This window comes from Cyphomyrmex costatus, unplaced genomic scaffold (assembly GCF_001594065.2).
Source record: "Cyphomyrmex costatus isolate MS0001 unplaced genomic scaffold, Ccosl1.0 scaffold120, whole genome shotgun sequence".
Lineage (NCBI taxonomy): Eukaryota > Metazoa > Arthropoda > Insecta > Hymenoptera > Formicidae > Cyphomyrmex > Cyphomyrmex costatus.
Genome location: NW_017275174.1, coordinates 1408429 through 1430149, shown reverse-complemented (window position 1 = coordinate 1430149; position 21721 = coordinate 1408429). Strand labels below are relative to the sequence as shown.

Genomic DNA, 21721 nt, shown 5'->3' with positions numbered 1-21721 from the left:
TATATATAATTTTAACATTTTTTTATAAAATTAAGTTAGTTCACTTTTGATGATTGATGAGATAATGTTTATCTAACTCAATTCAGTAATAACTCGAAACTCACGTTTTTTTAGTTGCATCACTTTTAAAGTAAGGGAACGATATATCATCTCATTTTCACGTACAATAAAAAAGCTTCATTGTTAAAATACAGAAGAAATACATTGTAGGCCGAGAACAGCGTGAGAACTCGAAGCTCAGCTCGATCAGGATCGCTGGAAATAGCCGGCTAACATGGGTTAATCGGATCCCATCCTGTTTGCGATTGGATTAAAGTAACTCGCTTAAGACCGGGGCCGGGTATAACCCCGGCATTGATCCTGTCGCTTAACCGAGTTACCTTCCACGATGTCGAGACGACGAATTTGTCGTTCGCCCGACCGTACGACGCTCTCGGCACGCCGGCATTGCTCGCTCGTGCGTGCAGATTCGTTCCGAACGGCATTTTCCTCGATACAGGACTAACGCCTCACAAAATTTTGCATTTTTATCCTCGTTTCACGGATCAGCGGTGGTACATTAATATGATTTAAAGCGCGCGATAGAACGTTATATATATTATAATATAAAAAAAAAAAAGAATTAGCAATATTTTCTACAGGAAGAGATGGGGACATTACGTATCCTACATTCAACATTGAACGACGTGAAAGTGAGGTTGCGAAAAGTTCACAAACTTAAATCTCGCAAACAAGTTTGACAAACTTTATTCGCGTCGGCGCGTCTACGTGACACTATCGAATCCGGATAACCGCATTATTACGACTAACACAAAAAAAGCCGATTTCAGCGAGCGCTCAGCGAAGCTTCCACCGGTTTAACTCCCGCGGAAACATCCACGAACGATCCGCGCGTCGAGATCGGGAGGAGTCAATCTCGACGGGACTAACTTTTCAATTTTCCCTCCCAACTTTGCGAGGGTGTAGACTCGCTGTATGCGTACATGTGAATGTACGTGGCCCGATAGTGCAAGAGGGAGAGAGAGAGAGAGAGAGAGAGAGAGAGAGAGAGAAAGAGAAGGAACGAACGAGAGAGGGCGTCGCTCAATTTCCTCGTCGACGAGCCAGGCGACTACCTGTAGACGGCTCGATTTATCACGGCCTATAATTGAACGGAAGCAATTTATTAATCGGCCTTGCGCGTCCAAGCGAATCGATCATATCGCACCGGACAGAGCGAGGATGTTTCTTCTATTTCGAGCATTTAGCTGCCGCCCTTAAGTACTCGGCGTATCTCGTTTAGTATTTTAGAATAGTGATAGTTCCAAGTGTAACGAGAACAGATTATATATTACGAGGAGAAATTACAATTTTTTTTTGAAGAGCGAATAAGTTCGTAATTAGTCGAATAAATTCAAATTCTCGGAGCGATATTGCTGCCTTTCTTTAGATCATTAATTCCGCCCTCATCTTGAGCAATTAATAATAAGTCTCCGAGGTGCTTCTTCATGCGGCACGTAACCAACAAATTTCCAGTTTGAAAATTTGAGACCGAAGTTTCACTTGTATCCCACTGGATGCATCGCGTTATATTTCCACGCCGTTTTTCTTATTTCGCTACACTATTTACCACGACAACGTAGTTACGACGTGTATTTCTCAACGTCCACCGGTGATATTTTTGTCATGTGGTTTAGATGCTTACATCACTTATGAGACGGCCGGCGCGGTGCGACTGCACTATACGGTAATTGTCTTAATATGTATCGCTGCATACAGTTTACGTAGAAAACAAAAATAAATAATTCGCAAATTATTAATCGTCGCAATTACTTTAAAATGTGAATATTTTTTTAGATTCTAAAGTAATTGCAACAATTAATAATTTGTAAATTACATTTTTTTTAACGTAAAGTTTAGATTATACAGCAAACTTTATGTTGAAAAAGTAAATTGTGAATTGTCGCAATTATTTTAGAATTTAAATTTTTAACATAAAGTTTAAATTATACTGTCATCTAAACTACCTTTTATGTTAAAAAAGTAATTTATAAATTATTATACGATTATTTCTAAAATATATACTCGTTATTCGCCGCTCTTTTCTCTTTTTGCAACAAACTAAATAAATTTGCATTAATTCTTAATTGCGCCCATTCTTTTTGCAATTATTCCCATTCATAGGATCGCGTGTGAAATGTATTGTACAAGGTGCACTGTGAACACAATTACACGATTCTATTCCGATGAGCTGTTGTTATCCTCGCTCATTCGTGAAACTGCGATTAGTAGCAAATTATCGACGTGCCATTGCCTACATCATGCATAACAACATCCGCCGGCGACGCGGTAAAGGCATACGAGACTTCGTTAACTGCCCCGCGTGTTCATCTACCATTCTTTTTACGTCGTTTACAGTCATAAAAAAAACGCGAGTGCTCTCGTCCGCAATTCCGTCACGGAGCGAGGCTGTCTCGCGAGACGTCTGAAGCGAACCGAGAACTACACAACCCTTCCACCACGGAACGGAATGAAACGGCAGCGGGAACGGCAAGGAAACGTGTTTCCAGAAGCCGGTCGTAAAAGTCTTTAACCCGTTTCGAGACGTGACTACTCTCTTTAAACGTATACCTGCGACTATAGATATACGTCCGCAATGACGACCAAAAGTTTCCAAACGGCCGAGCGTTTCACGATTCAGCCGAATCGCTTTTCCAATCGCGAGCAGTCGCAGCCTAAAGGAACCTCTTCCGTTCAGAGAACCATCGAAAATTTCGTGCAGCACTCTAACGCCAAGTTCGAAAAATCAAGTTCTGATTTAAAGGGATTTAAAGGGATTTAAAGAGAAATATATCGATGTGCGACTGATTGCGTGAGAGAGACTAGATTATTGATTAAAAATATATTAAATTATTAATTTGCGCTCCACCAAATACCGCTCTCATTCACTCAATAAGTTTCCTTTATTATTGATTCAAAAATTTGATACGTTTCTTAAGTAAATGCATTATTTTAATTACATTATAATAACAAATTGAGTTAAGAATAATAGCGACCTATAGAGAAATGATTCATAAATAACTAAAATTAGATATAATTTGACATTATAAATTTAACAGTGTAAAAGAAAAAGATGTCACATATCTTCCGTGAATATGGTTATATTTATCGTATCATCGTTAAATTCAGAGTGTATTATCGTGCATTTGCCAGGATAATTCTCGAGAAAAGTCTGTGTGGTATTATGACATGATCGAATACCGTGACTAACGACTCTCTTCGCCTTTTTTTGCAACGTACAAGTATTTCTGCTCGTAATTAACATTCGTCAACGTTGTATTTTATACGACGCCCATAACGCTAACGCATTATTATCTTTGTAATGAATAGTTAAAGCGTCATCGAGGGATCTTACGCAAAAGAAACTCACGGAATCGTAATTGCAGGTTGTATAGTACATAAAAAAAAAAAAGGGAAGATCGTGAAACGGTTATCTCGTCATGCTATTGTAGTCGCCGTCTGTCGACGCGCTTTGCGACCGACTAGGGTCGGAGCTTTTCACTCGCCGAGGCTCAACGTACGTCTGCCGGCCGTCGTAAACTTTAAAGGATGCCGCACACGTACGAGGGATGAATTTCTATCTCTCGCCCGTAACACCGGGAGAGACGAGGAGACGGTGAGACGTATTAACGAGGAAACGAGATTAACGTTTCGCGCAAATTGGATGTTCAGGAAAAATGGCAATCGCGCGGGTACGAATTAAAATGCGCAATCGCTAACGAAATCACGAGATTAAACGAGAATTCGATCGTGGCTACGGCAGATATTCGGCCAATTAATTCGGAACACAAATCCGTCATATAGATACGAGCGGTATATATTATGTACATAACAGTATTAAAATGCGCGTAAATAGAAGTCACAAATAAATAGATTGATGCCTACTTTGATGTAAGAAACTCTACGTATTTCATATTCCGTAAAAATGTTACGACTCTGAATGTGTTAATATACACACACCTACATATAATAATATTATTTTAATATTATTAGATCATGCAATAATCACAGAAACTTGTATATTTAAATTATGAAAATGTTTATCTTGTTACAAAATTCTCTGAGAATTCTCGGATTTTTCAAATATTTCATTCAAGATTCCAGGTAAATTTTAATGCAACTTAAAAAAATAAATTATAGTGTAAACAATGCAAATACATATTGTAAATTAGTAGAAGACGTTGTAATTTACAATGTATAGTTTCAAAATTCTTTTTGGAATTCTCCACGAGACTATTGAAAGAAATGCTCAAAGAAACAATGTTTTCAGAAAGAAAAAATATATAGAGTTAAAAGTAAAGTTCCAAAAATTTTCCTGATAAAATTTCATGAAAATCCCTGACTTTCAAAGATGAAAAAGAAATTTCCTTTGAATTCAAACTTTTCTAGCTTTCTCCAGATAGTAATCATAAATAAATAAGTAAAAAAGTCTTCGGATTAATTTATCAAAATGGCAATAAAAATGATTAAGAAAATGCAAATTTTTTCTGTGATAGATGCAAGTAGATGTTGTCGTTGCCGCATTTTCTGTGCTCGACGAGCTGAGCTTTTTTCTTTCCGTCCTCTTGCCTCGAGTCTTCGGATATCATACCGTTGCTTTAGCTTTTCTTTCTTAGCCTGTAAAATACTGCGAAATACGCATGCTTGCAAAATAGGAACAAGACGCACCCTCGAGTTTTCTCGCGATATTCTCGTCGTGTCGCTCGTTCTTGAAATAAAAAAAACATAAAAAATGAATCTGTTACATTTCACATCACGAATTTATTACACGTTACAGAATTCGAATCTCTTTAAATAGCAGTGATATATCCATTGGAGAGAAATGAAAATATATTATCCTCGCAAAATTTACGGTACATAGTACGTTATATACATGTTTAATTCACAAATTCTCTTTTTATATAAATTTTTAATCTACAAGTTCTTTTTATACACTAACGTTTCAATTATCCTCCTAATTTACATTTCACGTCGAGAATCAAGAAAAATTAAATTATTTGAATTTCAAGAGATGTACATGCTCTTCTTCATTTCTGACGGTGTCACGACTTTTCCGGAATCTATTCTTAAACAGTAAACGACATGAATTTTCACCAGAATAAAAGCTGAATTATTATTTATTACCAAGACGAGAGAGAGAGAGACGATTCGTCACGCACAAAAAGCGAGCGTATCAAAATGTCATCGGCGGACGCAAAAAGTGGGTCGGGTTTCGAGGAGACCGGCAGACCGTATTTAGATAAACGAGTGCGTTGCACGCGATATGCCGCAAGCGAGCGAATCAATAGCTCAGCCCCACAAACGATCACGCATTCCATGAATCCGCACATTTGCATAATGGAAATTTCATTTCAATCTAAATACGCATGTGTCGCGTAACGCACAGTCGGCGCGGCGCGGCGTCGGCGTCGGCGTCGGGGTCGAACGCGTCTCCTTGCGAGCCCTCGATGTACCTATATAATTTCGACGACCGCGAGAAGCTTCAGACTGCCCGAGACTCGCTAATGAGAATTTCGTTGTGTTTGACAATCAAGTTATTTTCCACGCGCGAATCAACCCCGAAAATTATTCAAAATTAATATGTATAGCAGCAACTCACGACAAGGTCAATCGATTTCGCGAATTACAGGACACTTCTTCTGCGCACCATCGTTGTGCTTCTTCGAGAACAAATACTTTTATTGTCGACTAATCGATGTACGATAGGAGAATCGTTAATTAGATCGCGCAAAAAAGTCGTGGCTACGGAAAATTCGGGAAAACGAACACGTGCAACAATTAGATAGTATGCAGTTTGAGTATAAAATAAAACTGAAATCAACTGATTTTTTTTTCCATCTGTTCTTGCTCCCTTTCTTCCGTTATGTGATTACCGCTTCCGCCTGCAATGGGCGCGACTGCTACTAGTACCGTGGAATATAACTTTAATTGAATTTAAATTGAATTTAGATATATACATATATATGTACATATATATATATATATATTAATATTATCGTCACTAGTTATTACGTTTTCTCGCCCGCGGCATTATCGTGCTCGTGGCATTTTGCCCTTTACAGCTATTTTCACTAACCCCTGGACTCTCTGAGTGTGCGCAACCCCAATGCTTTTTGTAGTCCCTTTTAACAACGTCGTTCAGTCGACAAATTAATTAGCCGAAAATTGAAAAGTCGCCGTTAATCATATGAGAGTTAGCCGAAGGGACTTTTCTCTTTCCATTTGCTTTCTCCCATTCTTAATTAAATTACATGTACGAGAGATTGCGACTGATGTCTCTGAAAATGGGTGCCGCGACACCTCGCGGATATTTTTCTCGAAAGAAACGAGATTTGAGATGAAAGATAAACAGGAATTCGTAGGGAATCCGAGTTACGAATATCTGATGATACACACTCCGGTACCGAAAGCGTTGAATATCGCTGTACGTTTTTTATCTTATCGTTTATTTACGCTAGATAACGATCTCGTATCAATTTTTATAAATGAATAGTGACCTACATGGAAATTGGATTTACGTATATTTTTGAAATTCCATCCTTGTTGTTTATCAAATGTTAAGGGTCGACTGGAGAGACTACGGAGACCTTTATCGGAGACGAATTTCTTTATGCTAAGATTTTATGGTTAAAATACTAAGAAAATTGCAATGTAATGTAGAAAGGTCACCTGAAGGCGTCTACAGTTTTTTTAAAAGAGTAAAAGTAAATTCGTTCTGATGCGATCTACAATATAGTGCAATTGAGGTGAAATAAATTTATTATAATGTTTTAAGAACTAAACTGTAAAAACTGACTGTGTATGCTCCGTGGCTTCATAAAAAGTAAGTTGAAGAGATCTCATGACGCAACCTTATTTTTAGGAGATAAAATATAAGATATAACACAAAAACACACGTATATTTGCATCGCGAGTAAGAAATAGATTATGTTATCTATCATAAAACACATTTTTGAATGAAATTGTAAAGTCCTACTCTGTAGATTTTATAGAACGTAAGTTTAAAAAAGTTTCATGATAAAATATTTCTTCTACGCGACAATACAGGGCAGATTGCAGATATATATATCTGCGTCGCAAATGAGATGTAAATGAGTTGGTTCGTCATTCCCGTCGACCCTTAAACAAGGACAAATGATGCTCACGAGTGTGGAGCGGTGTGAATCGGAGCGTGAGCGCAGATCAAACATTTACTGGCACAAGATCACGATTGGATATTATGCGGCTTCTACACGATCAATATTATTGTTCAATTATATTTTACAATATTATTGATATCCCCCCTAGATAATTTAATATAACTCAATATAATTTTCAATCAAGTCGTGCAGTAATTCAGTTAATTTTTGTTATTAGTTTAACGTCTTACCAATAATTGTCATTAATGATAATTAGATAGTTAAACATAAAATGATTGCAATTTTGATATTATAATTTATTTATAGCATTAAAAATAAGCGTTGACTGCTATATAAATTGGTACCTTCTTGAGCAGCAGTACTCACAAACTGACCAATATTTTACAAGAGTTGCACAATATATTTCAAAGAACTTTCGATTGACACACTATAATCTATAAAAGAACTTTTGATTGAGACTGCACAAACCCTCGATATTGCTTTCAGACAATAAATAGTGTGCAATGTTGTTCAATAATAATGATCGTTTAGAAACCAATTTTAACTTTCTCTTTTTCTAATTTTTCTTAATAACGTACTAAGTTAGAACAAAAATTCGTAACGCTTGCTTCATTTGTATTATTTTACATATTTAAAAAAAAAATACCAATTATATCCGTTCCCATTTCGTCTAGCTTGTAGTTTTCAATACGAAAAAATTATCAAACTCACAGAGATTCAAAAGATAGAGGCAGTGATTCTTTCGAAAATATAGATTTTTAAAGTGTAAAATTCTTCTTTTAAATAAAATTTTTTATTTCTAAACGAAGTTACGGTACTTGAATTTTTTTGTTAGTTACGCCACGAACTTTTGTTCCAACTCAATACGTGCTGCGCTGCGTACTAAGTATAGCGAATTTAACACAAATTTAACGGACAACGATAACAATCGAGTTCGAGAAACTCAGGTGGAATAATGCGTCCGCCATGTGTCGAGGACCCCGCGTCGAGGATTAAAAGGAGCCCTCGCTGGCCGCGCGTCACTGAAATCCTAGGAGGTTCTGGTACAACAAACGCCAACGCTCGTATTTGGATACTCTGCAGGCACGGCTGTGTCGCTTTTGTAGATCGAACACCAGCGCGAAAGTCGGAGGCCGCCTAAGGGCGGAGACCGAGCAAACATAGCGGCGGCGAATGGAAAGCTCGCCGACGGCGCTCGAGGATTAAACAAAGCGCGGCAGAAATACATTTCTAATGCCGGGGATAGTTGATCGATAGTTGTTTTCCTTTTCTTTCTTTTTTTTTTCCTCGAGAGCCGCGCCCTACGCCGGATATCCGACGTAGAGAGGCGCGGCCCTTACGGTAAGCGCTGCGCCCGTTAATTAAAACGAAGAGAAACACAGAAAAATCAAACTCAACGAACGCGTGTCTAACTGACTGATATTTGCGTGAAGTTGAAACGCATGCGGTGAGAATTTTTTTAGTAGAAAAACGGCCTAATGGCAAATCAACAGCGTGAAAAAAAAAAAAAACTGTCGATGTAACAGAAAGAGATTCGTGATGTTCGATATCGATAAATAAAGTATAGACTGTTTTTCAACGATCTACGCGTCTCCCCGAAGGCATACATGCGTTATATTTATTTTAGGGACGCAAAAATATTTTTATTATTATAAAACTTTTTTGTGCGTAATTAAAAAATACGTACATTGTACCGAATAGACTGTTTTCAAAACTAGAGCTTACAGGTCAAAAACCCCGGACATTTGCAACCTCTTTCCCCTCCCGCCACTCGGGCATATACAATGCGCATCGGTCAGTAAAATTGATCAGAAACAGTGTCAACAAATAATTATTTCATATTTAATTGTTCAGTAGTATATTAATTTAACGTAAAAGAAATTAACCAATCGTAATCCATTGTTTTCTTCATATTCGATTGTTCAATTTCCTATGGCTTAAGACTTGCTACACCTATTGGAAATATAGGTGTCCAGCAAAATTAGAACTACAGGGTAGCAAGGGAGGAGTAAAAACAGAATATTTAGAAGATTTCTGAAACTCCGGACATTCTTTCATAATTATCTCGGATGTTTCCGGAAAATCTCTCTGGATGTCCTAAAAAAAAAGAAAAGAGAAAAATGTCCGGGGAAAGAAGGATTAATGGCAACCCTCTTTGCGGCAGACTTTTAAAATGCAAACGGCGGTGACAAACGCGACAAGTTTTCTGACTTTTTACAGGCGGTAGGCATTCCCTTCGTCACATTTAAGCTCTCTAGATAAATCGTGCCAATTCGAAGGGTCGATAAGACCACGTGTTCGCGTTGAACGGCGCGGAAAATCCGCAAGCGAGATACAAGAGGGATAGTAGCGCGGGAGTTTGCGAGATCGGACAAAGGGCCCGTTCCGGTAACCAACTTAACTGGAAACTTCGAATCAAAGCAAACACGGCGAAAGTGCCCGCGGGGGTCAGCCCGGTCTGGGAACAGCGGGTTCATCGTGAAACTCGATTTACTACTCCGTCATGATGCACATGCGCCTGCCTAGTCCTCCCCATCGTCATCGTCGTCGTCGTCGTCGTCTTCGTCGTTGTTTTCGTCGTGGCCGTTTGTTTGCGTGTAATTGGGAAGCTTAAGCCCGGGTGTACGATAATAACGCGAGTTTCCCCACTTGATCGAGTTACTTAGGGATTGTCTTGGCTGCCGCGGGCGGACGCGCCGTCGAAAACGAACAGGCGAATCGCGATTCCTGAACGGCTGGAGGCCACCAGTGGTCGGGAAATTGCATTTACGAAACACAGAGTGTGTCTGCGATTTACCGTAATTCCAACTGGGGAAGCTTTCTCAGCTGCGGCTAATGGTTGTATCTGTTGTCCATAATTTCCTAATTATTGCGATTGTAATTCCCGTTTGTGATAGTAGTAAATTGTGTTGTCTAAGTTATCGCACTGTGAATAAATTAGACATTTACGCGCGAATTATCGAGACCTATATTCAAATAGATACTTTTTTTTTATATACACTTTTGTTTCTCGTAAGATATAACTATATTGTGACTAGATATTTTCGGGTTCAAAGCGGGATAACTTTCTGTTGGGAGAAAACATATCACGGTAAAGATAAATACAAAAGCAATTTATGTTCAAAAAATAATACAGTTATTCTCGTATTTTGACGTGTTTGGCGGATCAGCAGGATTATTCTGTCGGAAGCAGGATGGTTGATGGTCACCACAATAACGCTAGAAATACCGAGCGGCCATTACTAACAGTTCCTCTATTTTTTAGATTAATCTTCCACCAACAACATGGAACTTTAACTTTTCCATTAGTAATTTTTCCAATAGAGGTCTTCGAGAAATAAAACAAATGTTTTTACTATTGCGGATTATATAAAAGTCTATCTCTCTCATCATTTTCTTAACAATCGTAGTAATGTATTCGATTGTCTTTTTATATAATGAATGGGAAACGTATTTCTAATATTAAATAACACAGACAAAAGAAAGTTCCGTCAAACAGTGTCAATAACGCTGAAATGGGATTTTATGCCGCTTGCCAAAAAAAGATGCTTGGGTATGCAAACGAATGATCTCGTGAAATCTCGTCGCATGAAACGATCGAAAATCATCGATCTACGTGGCAATCCGATGAAACTGCGTTCTCTTATGTTTAGATTTGCAAAAATCACCGGGGTTACTGAACTAGCTTTCAGAGAATCACCGACAAAGCTTTGTCGACGCACCGCTCCTCCTCGAGATTATACGAGTGCGTTTAATGCTCGCGAGCATACCCCATGCATACGCGTACTGATAACTCTAATATGGTAGCGCACAACAGGTATGATAATGCGAATCGAGCTGAGCTCTGTTTATACCAGGAGGGGATTAAAGTAATGCATCGATGCACCGGTTCGCCGCATTGAGCCAGATGAAGAGATTTATCCCCTCGTGCAAATTACATACGCATTAGTGGCGGTGCTCAAACAACGCGCGAGACTTCCACTATACGTAAAACCGCACGTGTCGCGTAACACGTTGCGATCTTGTAGATATCGAACATGTATGATACAGGACTGACATTGACATTAGAAAAAGATTTTCGAGACCACTTACTCAAATTGAAATTGTTTTGTATATACAGATAAAACATTTTTCAAAATAAACACAATAAAACGCGTGGAAAAAAGCATGAGAATTTTTCGTCGTTTCTATGAAGATTGCTATCGCGATATTGATGTCGTTTATGCATCAGATATATTTTAGAATGGATAGAGATCGGAAATATTTGCACAGCGAATATTTGATATCGAGGTTTGATAGATATCACAATTCAATCCTTTTGTTGAAGCTGTTCACGATACGAAGATATACTATAAATAGGGAATTACCTTGCAAGACTAGGAGTAATGTAATGATGATTGAACAAACATTCCTTTGAAGGAGTTCTGTGTCCGTTTATAGTGCAGTCATTTAATGGATTCCAAATAGGGCGCTTCGCCTATTGCGTATCTCGTGCAAAGCGCATACTGCAATTAACCACGCTGATTAGGCAATGCGCTTTGAAGCGACACGCAAACGATGAAAGGTTCATGCATTCCATACATATATCCTGATTTTATACCCAAAGGGTTCAAATTTCTCGAAGCGCAATCAAAATAACGAGAACGTTGAAACAACACTATATCGTAATAGCGTTATCGTAATTCGCGAAATTAATTTCACTTGCTACTAGTGCAAACATCGCTTTAAAAATAGTAAGAGAAAATTCAGAATGTTCTTGATTTGTACAATACACGTAAAATATACACATAAAACATACTCGTACTAAATAAGAATAAATTTTAAGATTGTTATAACGTATCAAATCAAAATCTGCACTCCAGTCATTTTGTTAATAATGTAACCCAACAAGTACTTTGAAGCAAGATTAGAGGTAGCGATCATTTATCGACGTAATGAGTTAACTTTTGATTAAAATTATGTATTAGAGATTTACAGCGAGGGCCTCGGCGGAGTATGATCGAATCGGGAGTATAGAGGGGAGATTAGACATTGGCAGAGGGGAACTAAAACGAGCCGTGAGAGAATTCAAAATCGAAGCGCGCCATCAAATACGCATTCGGGGGAGGATTTACAAGTTATTCAAATATTCCCCGCTCGGTAAGCTATGATGAATACTCGGTGTTCCAATTTAATCCCCTTCGAAGCCCCTCCGTCCTCAAATCACATCCTTGCCGCTCGTACTCGACCCTCCCCTGATTTCAGACGATTCGCCATTAATTCGTATCGAAAAAATTTTGCGCGACCTCGAGGAATCGCCGGCATAAAAAACATCCCTCTCCTGGAATAATTTGCGGTAAAGCGGATTTCGGTGCACCGCCAGTAAATTCGGACGAATCATTGATCGGTCTGGCACGAGCACAAATGTTAAGTGAGATTAAAAAAGGATAGGAAAATATAATCCTATATTATTTACTCGTTTTTATTAGTAAAATTAATAAAATATTCTGTGAATTTTACCAGTGACGTTTACTGGATATATGTTTAAATTATAAATAGACCTTTCTTCTATACATAAATACAAACACTCTCTTTTTGATATCGGTTTTATATGATGGTGAAATATTAAAAGTGGATTTTGTCGTATTTAATATATACTATATATATTATTTCGAGGGATATAGTTATTAATTTTTTAGAGTATCAAAATTCACGAAACATAAATTTTTAGTGCATTGAAACATGAAGAGAATATGCGAAGTTTTGATATACCGACTACCTACATTACTCGAAATCTGGCACAGCGTATATACACAACATGAAGTTGTTGGTCCATTTTTGCAATCCATGCTTACATTGCTGAAAGTAATCATTGCAACTGGAAGTTGCGGGATTTTGTAGAGACATTGTGGCAGTGCGTTGGATGTACATTGCTCATTTTTATATAAAATTCTATTTATGTAGATAGCATAAAACAATGATACAGAGCGCAATAAAAAGTAATTTATGAAAGAAACATATAATCAAACTCTTTCCTACACGTGTCTCAAAATTGTCTTTAAATTCATTAAAAATTAAGCATGAGAAACAGCGTAATATGTGAACATAAAAAGTATATGACATTTAAAACATATATAAATAATATTAAAACATTTAAACATTAGATTATACAATATTATATAATTTATAACGTTAGTAGAATATAAAAAACTATCTACTGTGAATTATTCCACGGTATTATAAATAATATAAATAATTTTGCTGTGGCAATGTAAATAATATAAACAACTTCGCGATTAAATTCATCATAAATATTCATGTAGATAATCCATATTCTTTTCATAATAAAATATTTAACATTAAATTATATAATATTGTATAATCTATAACAAAATATAAAAACTTACATATTAATCATTTCTTAACAATATAAACAATATTATTGTTCCATTAAATTAATTATGAATATTCGTGTAGATATTCTATGTACGTACCTAATTCGTACACTGTTCACGATATATAAAATTGATTGTAAACATGTAGATAAGAAATCAGAGCATTTGAGTGTATTTTAAGAACACTGACAGTAATTGCATCATATGCGGGCGCAAAGTCGTGATGTGTTGAGAGATGGACAAGCATCATTATTTGAATACGCCGTCGTGTCGCAGACGTTGCACGTCGCAAAACCCGCAGCGCTTTATGAAGAGACGTTAACCTTCTAGCGAGTATTGTCGCACGTGCGGGCAGGAAATTAATGCCACCAAAACGAATTGATATTTTGATCACGCAGGCCGGAACGACGCCCGCACACGCTCGCGTAAACGTAATTTCGTTTGTGCGTAATTGAGCGTACTCCGGGAGAGATCGCGGATGGTTAGTATCGTTCGTAAAACTCGATCGCGCCACTGCGATAGTTACGCCACGAAATTGCTCCGAATTTGCCATTCCATCGGTTTTGATCCAACCGTAACGCGCAGTGAAGGGGAAGCATTAAAATTTATATCAACCAAATTACTGCTACTAAAACGCGGTAGATAATTTATTTCCTCGTTAATGAAGAATTCCTCTTCATACGGGAATGTAAATTTTTAATAATATTTATATTTAAAAAGAATAAATGTGAAAAGAGCTATATTTGGGTGAGTCTTAATGTCTTAATATATTTATAATTAATTATATAATATTTATGCGTGTGTGAATTTGTATAATTTAAGTTCAAGTAAATTGCGCGCCGATTATTTGCCGGTCTGAAAACACAGTTCTAAACTAAAGCTCTTAGAGTATGTAATATCACAAATTCGGTTTAATATTGTTGATACTAATGATTTTTTAAATATTGTAAAGAATTTATCGTGAAAGATATATATCTCAGTAGGGATTCAAATCTCCTTTATTTCGTATGAGCGTCTTACCAATTCGAAATTATTATTAAGGACTAAAATCCGTCTTGACCGAATAATAGCTCTCTTCATTCATTTATGCTGCATTTCTTTCGGTCCATTTTGATCCACATATTCACTTAATAATAAAAAATTAAGTATTAAATTATACATTGATTTGAAAAATTTGTAACGCTAAGAATTTCAAAATTTAAGCAACTGTAATTTTTAAAATAAATAAAATTCAAAAAAGGGCTTTAAAGTTTAAAAACTCCATCTTCGAAAAATGTTTTTAAATTTCTGTGAGTTTGGTAATGTAATTTACATATAGAAAATTATAAGCTGGATAAAATTATCTAGAAATTTTCTTTGCACATATTATGAATATGTTACTCAAAAAAAAATTTGCAAAATTTTTCAATTTTCTAACGTGAAAAAAAGCTTACAATTAATTATCCCTATACAAATTTTTAAAGATGTTCTTCAGACTTTTTGTTATTAAGTTATCGTAAAATAAATGAAGTATTTTGACTTTGATTGCTCACGATTCATCACACATATCGCTATAAAAAAAAAAACAGATTCTTAAAGCTGAAACTTTGCTGTATCAAATGTTGAGTTGCTCTGTATTTAAAAAAAAATACATATGATACAAATGAAGTAGCGCTACAAATTTTTGTTCTAACCCAAAATAAATAATATCAGAGATACGTAAGACTTTGCGAATCAACGGAAACCAAAAACGACCGAAAGAAAAAGATACCTCTTCAACCCTCTCTTATCACTGAAGTAAGGGAGTATATTTAAGCACAGCATCTACAGTAGATAACACGAGATCGAAACAAGCTGGTCGATAGGAAATGTTGCTTGATAAACCGACACTCGAACTCGATAAACCTCTCTCACCGTATGAAATAATAGCCTTGCGATGCGTGTAGCGTCACGAACGAACATCGATAGAAAGGGCGAGTTGCTGGCAGGTCAGAGTTGACGAGGATGACGATACGCCGAAGGGTTGCGCTTCTATGGGGTTAAGAGCACGGTCGCCTTTGTCGCGACGCGGGGCGGAATGCGGTGCGGGTAATAATGGATAATAATGCTTAAACGGACGATCGTCAACTCGACTCGACTCGAATCGACTCGACTAGACTCAACCGCGTATCGGCGATTCGATTGTCTCCGCTATTGCACGGCCATCCATGCGCGTCACGGTCGTCGAAACGCGTCATTCATGCGGCACAAACTCACTCACTCACTCACTCACTCACTCACTCACTCACTCACTCTCTCTCTCTCTCTCTCTCCCTCTCGAGCATGCTGCAACACTCTCATCTCCAGTCCGGCAAGAGTACAATGTCGCAGAGCACGTGCAAACGGCGCCGTTATACGGAACGATGGCGCCATTTGCAGTGCCGAAAGATACTGCGATCAGACAACCAGAGTAAATGAGATATTCTTCTTTTAGACATCAATATTAATTTTACAATGATCTTTCATGCGTCTTTTGAAATAGATAATAATCGAGTAAGAGATTTGTAATTAATCCTGAACTTACCTGATTCTTGCCCTTGAGAACAAGTACATTGGTAACACGGCCGAACGGCAAACCTAGATGGATGATCTCTGCCTCTGTCACCTCGTTAGGTATATTCCTGATATGAATGACTCTGGAAGGTTTGCCACTGTGACTCTTGTCGAGCTTAACCTGAAACAAAATGAATGGATCCCTAGTGAGTCGTCGAATAAAATGAGCTGAGAACTTAATGTCTACGTCACCATAAATATATAGCCTAGAAAGGAAAAAAGATATAAATGATCTCATAAATAAGAAAAGATGTTAGGATCGTGTAATATCTATAAAAAAATAATCTCATTAATGTCCTGCCAAGCCTACAACACGTTTTAGTAATTGTCTAAATATAGATACGCTTTCATGTATATATATATAAATATATATATTTTTTTTAAGATAATTATCCAGTTCGTTTCGTAAATGCCACAAAGTTCCCATGGCGTTTTGAAAGTAACAATACTGTTTTTTTCTTCTAAAAAAATAGTGCTTCCAAACTTTCGAACGGTAATATTAGAATTTTAACACAGAAAAATTTAACGAATTAGTTTTATCTTTGAGACAGTTGGCCAACAATTAATAAAATGTTAAAGAATACAAAAACAAAGATTATATCAAAATATAGAGCTATTGCTAACAAAACATATTAGAACATTCCAAGTCCATTGTTAGATATCAAACGGACAATAGTAACCTAATTCTTTGAGTTAAATAACATTTTGTTATTATTAACTTCCATGTGCGTCAGAATCAATCCATTTTTGTGTTAGTTAAAAATTGTGTCCATATTAAAGTATGCATTTAGTAAATAATAATTAACATTTGAGTCAAATTTAATATATTTTCTTGAGTTAAATTATTTTTATAACGTCATCGCGTTTTAGCTAAATTAACGATATATTATTACGTAGCGTATAAAAGAAGCAGCGAGATCTACAGAAATAATAAAAATAAAATAAAAATAAAAATTATACGGGTATAATAATTTAACATTATGAATTTAATAGTGTGCATAATTACTATATACTTTGACATTTAAGAAATAATGTCAATTTTCCACTCTATAAAATCGCCAGAGAGAAGTAGAAGACCGTATTCGGGCTCTTCCGACACGGGGCGCGAAGAAGAATCAAGCTCGCACGATTCTAGTAGATAAAGACAGATGTAGCCAACCAAAGTCTGTCCAAAAATTTCATCCGTGTTTCATTCTCGCGCGCGAGATAGAGAACTTGTCGAATTCTCGACCACTTATATTATTCCATATGCGGCGGTGGGAAGTCAAAGAATGTACAAGCACATCTACACCTTCGTTGGGTGTGTGTGCGTACATTTATTTAAGCTTGTGTCGCCGGGAGCGGTGTTTTCAATCACGGTTCTATCTAGTCGAACTCGAAAGCACGACACTTCCTCCACACTCACTTCAGAAAGAACCCACCAAAATCCATCCTTCTCTCTCGGCTTCGTCGCTGGTTTTCCTAGTCTTTTTTACCTTACCACTTTTCCTAGCTCGTTCCAAGGCTCTCTTAGAAACGTCGCTGAGGTTTAGTCGGGCTTAACTGATCGGAAAACGCGCTTCTTACCGGGTTAAGGAAGATGGATATTTCAGAGGCGCCCCACCTTAATCCCCTCCCCCCCTCCCCTCCTCTCATCTTTCTTTCACGTGCTGGAATGGAGCCCGTACGAGTGGCGGATATTTTTATTTGAGCGTGTCAATCAATACAATATAGAACAGAACAAGAGGCAGATAATTAAAAATAATTTGTGGATTACGAGTTATTAGCGGATAATTGATTTAATTAATCAGTTGATCAATTAATCGCACGAACAAATTTGTATGTATAGCGTAGAGGAAATATAAATATCCCACGGCAATGAAATGGAATATATAATAAATGGAATTTTTAAGTTATATGTGTTCATCTGATAAACCGAACCAATTTTGTAAATGGAACAGCGTATATAATCACATTATATTATGTACCGCAGACAAAGAGAATGGTAGACCAAACATTATTTAGAAACGATCGATGATTCTGACGTTATAAAATATACAGATACATAAAATAAAGTATCTGGAAAAATAATATTCTATCAACTTATATTTTATAAAAAGTTGAGGCCTACCATTTGTTCTTAATTAGATTCGTATCATTTTTAGTTAATTACACAAAAAAACGGATATATATATATATAAAGTATGTATAAAATAAACAAAATAAAAAATTGAATTCCATTTTGAGCAAAATAGTCATACATACACGAATAGTGTAACAACTGCTGCAATGCTATCTTCTAAAATATCTTGTAATTGTTCAAAAAATATTGGAGAAGAAAATCTGTTTTTCACTCTTCAAAACTACATACAACATTTAAATTAGATGATTGTATTGGCCAAGAAAGATATTGGTTTTAAAAAATATAGGTCAATTTTGAAGAGTACATAACAAACTTTTCTTTTAAAAGAATAATACAAAATTTCATTAGTAATTATTCAATTAAAAGTAAAGTAAGAAAAAATTTCCTTCTTCAATATCATTTATACATATAAGTAATTAGAAAATGTTCTACTAAAAGAATTAGTACATTTCATTTATAATTATATTCAATCATTGAAAAATGTCCATCAACGATAGAATATATGTATTAAAAGCAAATAATATAGGCCAGTCTCTTATTAATAAAGCAAAAATAACAAATAGGGTATTTCCCAGGTATTCATACTTATTATGTCTATCTTCTGTAAAGTACATACATTTAAAAAATGAATTTTCAATGAACTTTGAAACTACAAATGAATTTATATGAATTTATTTCCAATTTATGTAGAACAAATTATCTGAATACTTAATGCGAAAATCCAGTGAAAATTAAACGGTTTATCTTCTGTCTCATAAACACCAGGATTGGTCGCGGCATTAACTTAAGAGGTAGTCTGACGAGTTGTGTCGGGCAGTACTCAACTACCCACGAATGAATTAAAAATCAACCCTCACCGATGCCCCTTTACGTTCTCCTCAATTTTACCTCCTTTTTGCGGCCACGATGTCGCGCTTTAATCTCGCTTGTACGAACTGCTGTGACGACGACGACGACGACAACAACACAACAATGAAATCGGATTATAAGCGAGTTGCTGTGCCGTATCGCGGCGGTATACCGACGTCGTAATAAGACGGCTTCCATGACAAGGGTGGCCGACGACATTATATGAAAAGTGTTTCTAGCTCAACAGGTCTAAAGTCGCAATGGAACGGCTATGGTTTAATTTTTAGTTGCGAATCTTTAAAAATACAAAAAAATATAAAAAATTATAAAAAATTTAATACATCACTCGTTTACTGTAACAACGACATATACTCAAAAACTATAATTTTTAGTTAAATACACACAAACAACGTATATAAAAAAAAGAAAAATATATATACTTTAAAAGATCAAGTTTTATTCGTCTACAAATCAATTATTACACCAAAATTTCATTTTAAAATTAATATATTATTTAATTAATTAATTTTCTTTAATTTTTTTGTTTATTTGTTCGTTGCATCTAACAAATAAGCGATATAAAAAACAATAAAAATTATATAATTTATATAAAAATATAAAAAAGAGATGGAGAGAAATTTCCATCGACGTTACTCTTTATATATATTAATCGTTAATTAATATTAGTACTCTGTAAACTTTATGTACAACATTTAATGTACATATAAAAAATCAATTACGGAAATTGGAAAACTGTTGATTAGAAGCCTTGTCTTAGTGCGCGAGAGAACAATCCCTTGTACGTTCTTGACTCTACGCGAAGCAATAACTCCTTGATTTTCTCGATCGATCCTTTCTAAAGGTTTCTCTGTAAAATGAGGAAACAAAAGGGAATAACAGAGAAACCAGTAGCAAGGCTCTAAATGCTCTTTTGTTTCCTACGTCATAATCACGCTTGTAACACGGTGGTTACAGCAGACGTAATAGAAAGAACGTGCGATGAGTTGAGAAACAAGCGTTAACCGCACGTCGGAGGAATCGACCCCTAAATGCGAAAACGTTTGGAGGAGACGCGACAGCGACGCAAAGAATTCCGCGAGCGTTCCGGAAACGTCGAGGATACGACGTGAGTGGCTGTCGAATCCAGAAGAAGGGCCTTAATTGCTCGGTGTTTCTTCGACGTACGCGAAAATCACGCCGTGGAGAAACGCGGCCGTTCGCGCAAACAAGGTTCGCTTCAAGTGACGTTCATTCACCGTCGAGAATGGCTTCGAGAATCACTACCACCACCATCTCGCCCCTCCCCCGGTTTCGAATGCGAACGACGTGTTTCCAGGTTCTCCACTTTGATCGTACATAGAGTAAGAAGACGCCAACACCCTCGTCCCTCCCTCTTCAACTTACTTGCTCGACTACGTTCAAAAACATCATCTCAAGTTACTAGTAACTTAATACTTAATACAATTATTATTGTATTCAAATTAAGCGTACAAGTTGTATTGCTGCTATTTTTTAGTATATTGTTCTACCAACTCCGAAGCGTTTATAATTACGAGGAAAAGTTAAATGTTCATTGGCCAATGTGTGATTATGCGTTATTCACGCGAAAGTTCGCTGAAGATCCTCGAAGATTGGCTTTAATATAAGTATTTTAACCCTCCGCTGTTAATATAAATTTTAATTCTAGGCTTCTGCCGGCAACAAGAATCTTTGAGAAACACAGCAATTTTTTTAACGTTCAGAATTATACAGAAATCTGAAAAAATTCTGGTATACAAGCATACTTGTCAAAATTTTAACAAGTGTTTACTATTATTATTATTATAGAATAATATTATATTATATTATATGTTTTTCAGATTTAAATTTTTCCACTAAAATTTACAATTAAAATATCAATGGTGTCTTTGAAAACTCTAGTTGCACGTGAAAGGTTAAATTATAAAAATAATTTTTACAAGTAATAAAAAGTTAAAATTATTGGCTCATTTTTATCAATGCGTGAGTTATAATTCGTTAAAAGTTCACTAAAGATTCTCTAAAAAAAGTTTTAATATGTGTATTTAAACAAGTTTTACGTAAAGATAAATGTTTATCTTCTCCCTCTCGATTGAAATCCTGGGTAAGCCCATAATTCTCAACACAATGACATTGACAATACAAGAGATTTATTCAATTTCTGGTTTTTTCTCCGTAGAGAGTGGAATCGAGATTCGCTGCAAAATCCCTTTCTTTTCCTCGTTATCGTCCGAAGAGACAAGCCTCATCGGAACCGATAATTGAGCATAATAGAGGTAATTCGTGGAAAATCGTTCGTAGGAAATAGGCCACGTGAGAGCCTCGTGCGTCACAACGGGCGCTACCAAAAGTCGAACGTGACCCTGCGATCTGATTTATTGACAAATGCGCCGCTGCATGGTCGCGATAGCGTGCATTCTTGTTTGACACAGGACCATATATTTTCCGATGTTACATGTCATCATACACACCACACGAGCGATTGATAAAAAAATTTCCAATGGCAATTTCGGCACGAGAGAAAGAGGAAAAGAGAATAGCAATTAATTTTAAGAGCTATAATACAAAATAATAATTCAGAAATATCTCCAATTTTTTAATGATATTAA

At 36.3% G+C, this 21721-nt stretch overlaps 1 protein-coding gene across 3 annotated transcripts in view; it reads right to left on the bottom strand.

Annotated features, from left to right (window-relative positions):
• Positions 1-21721, bottom strand: part of heph (polypyrimidine tract-binding protein 1 heph) — a 347034-nt gene that overhangs the window by 89878 nt on the left and 235435 nt on the right. For all 3 annotated transcript variants that reach the window (XM_018546685.1, XM_018546692.1, XM_018546697.1), the window contains exon 4: positions 16095-16244. In XM_018546685.1, the coding sequence (XP_018402187.1) occupies positions 16095-16244 (150 nt within the window). The remainder of the gene's footprint in view (positions 1-16094; positions 16245-21721) is intronic.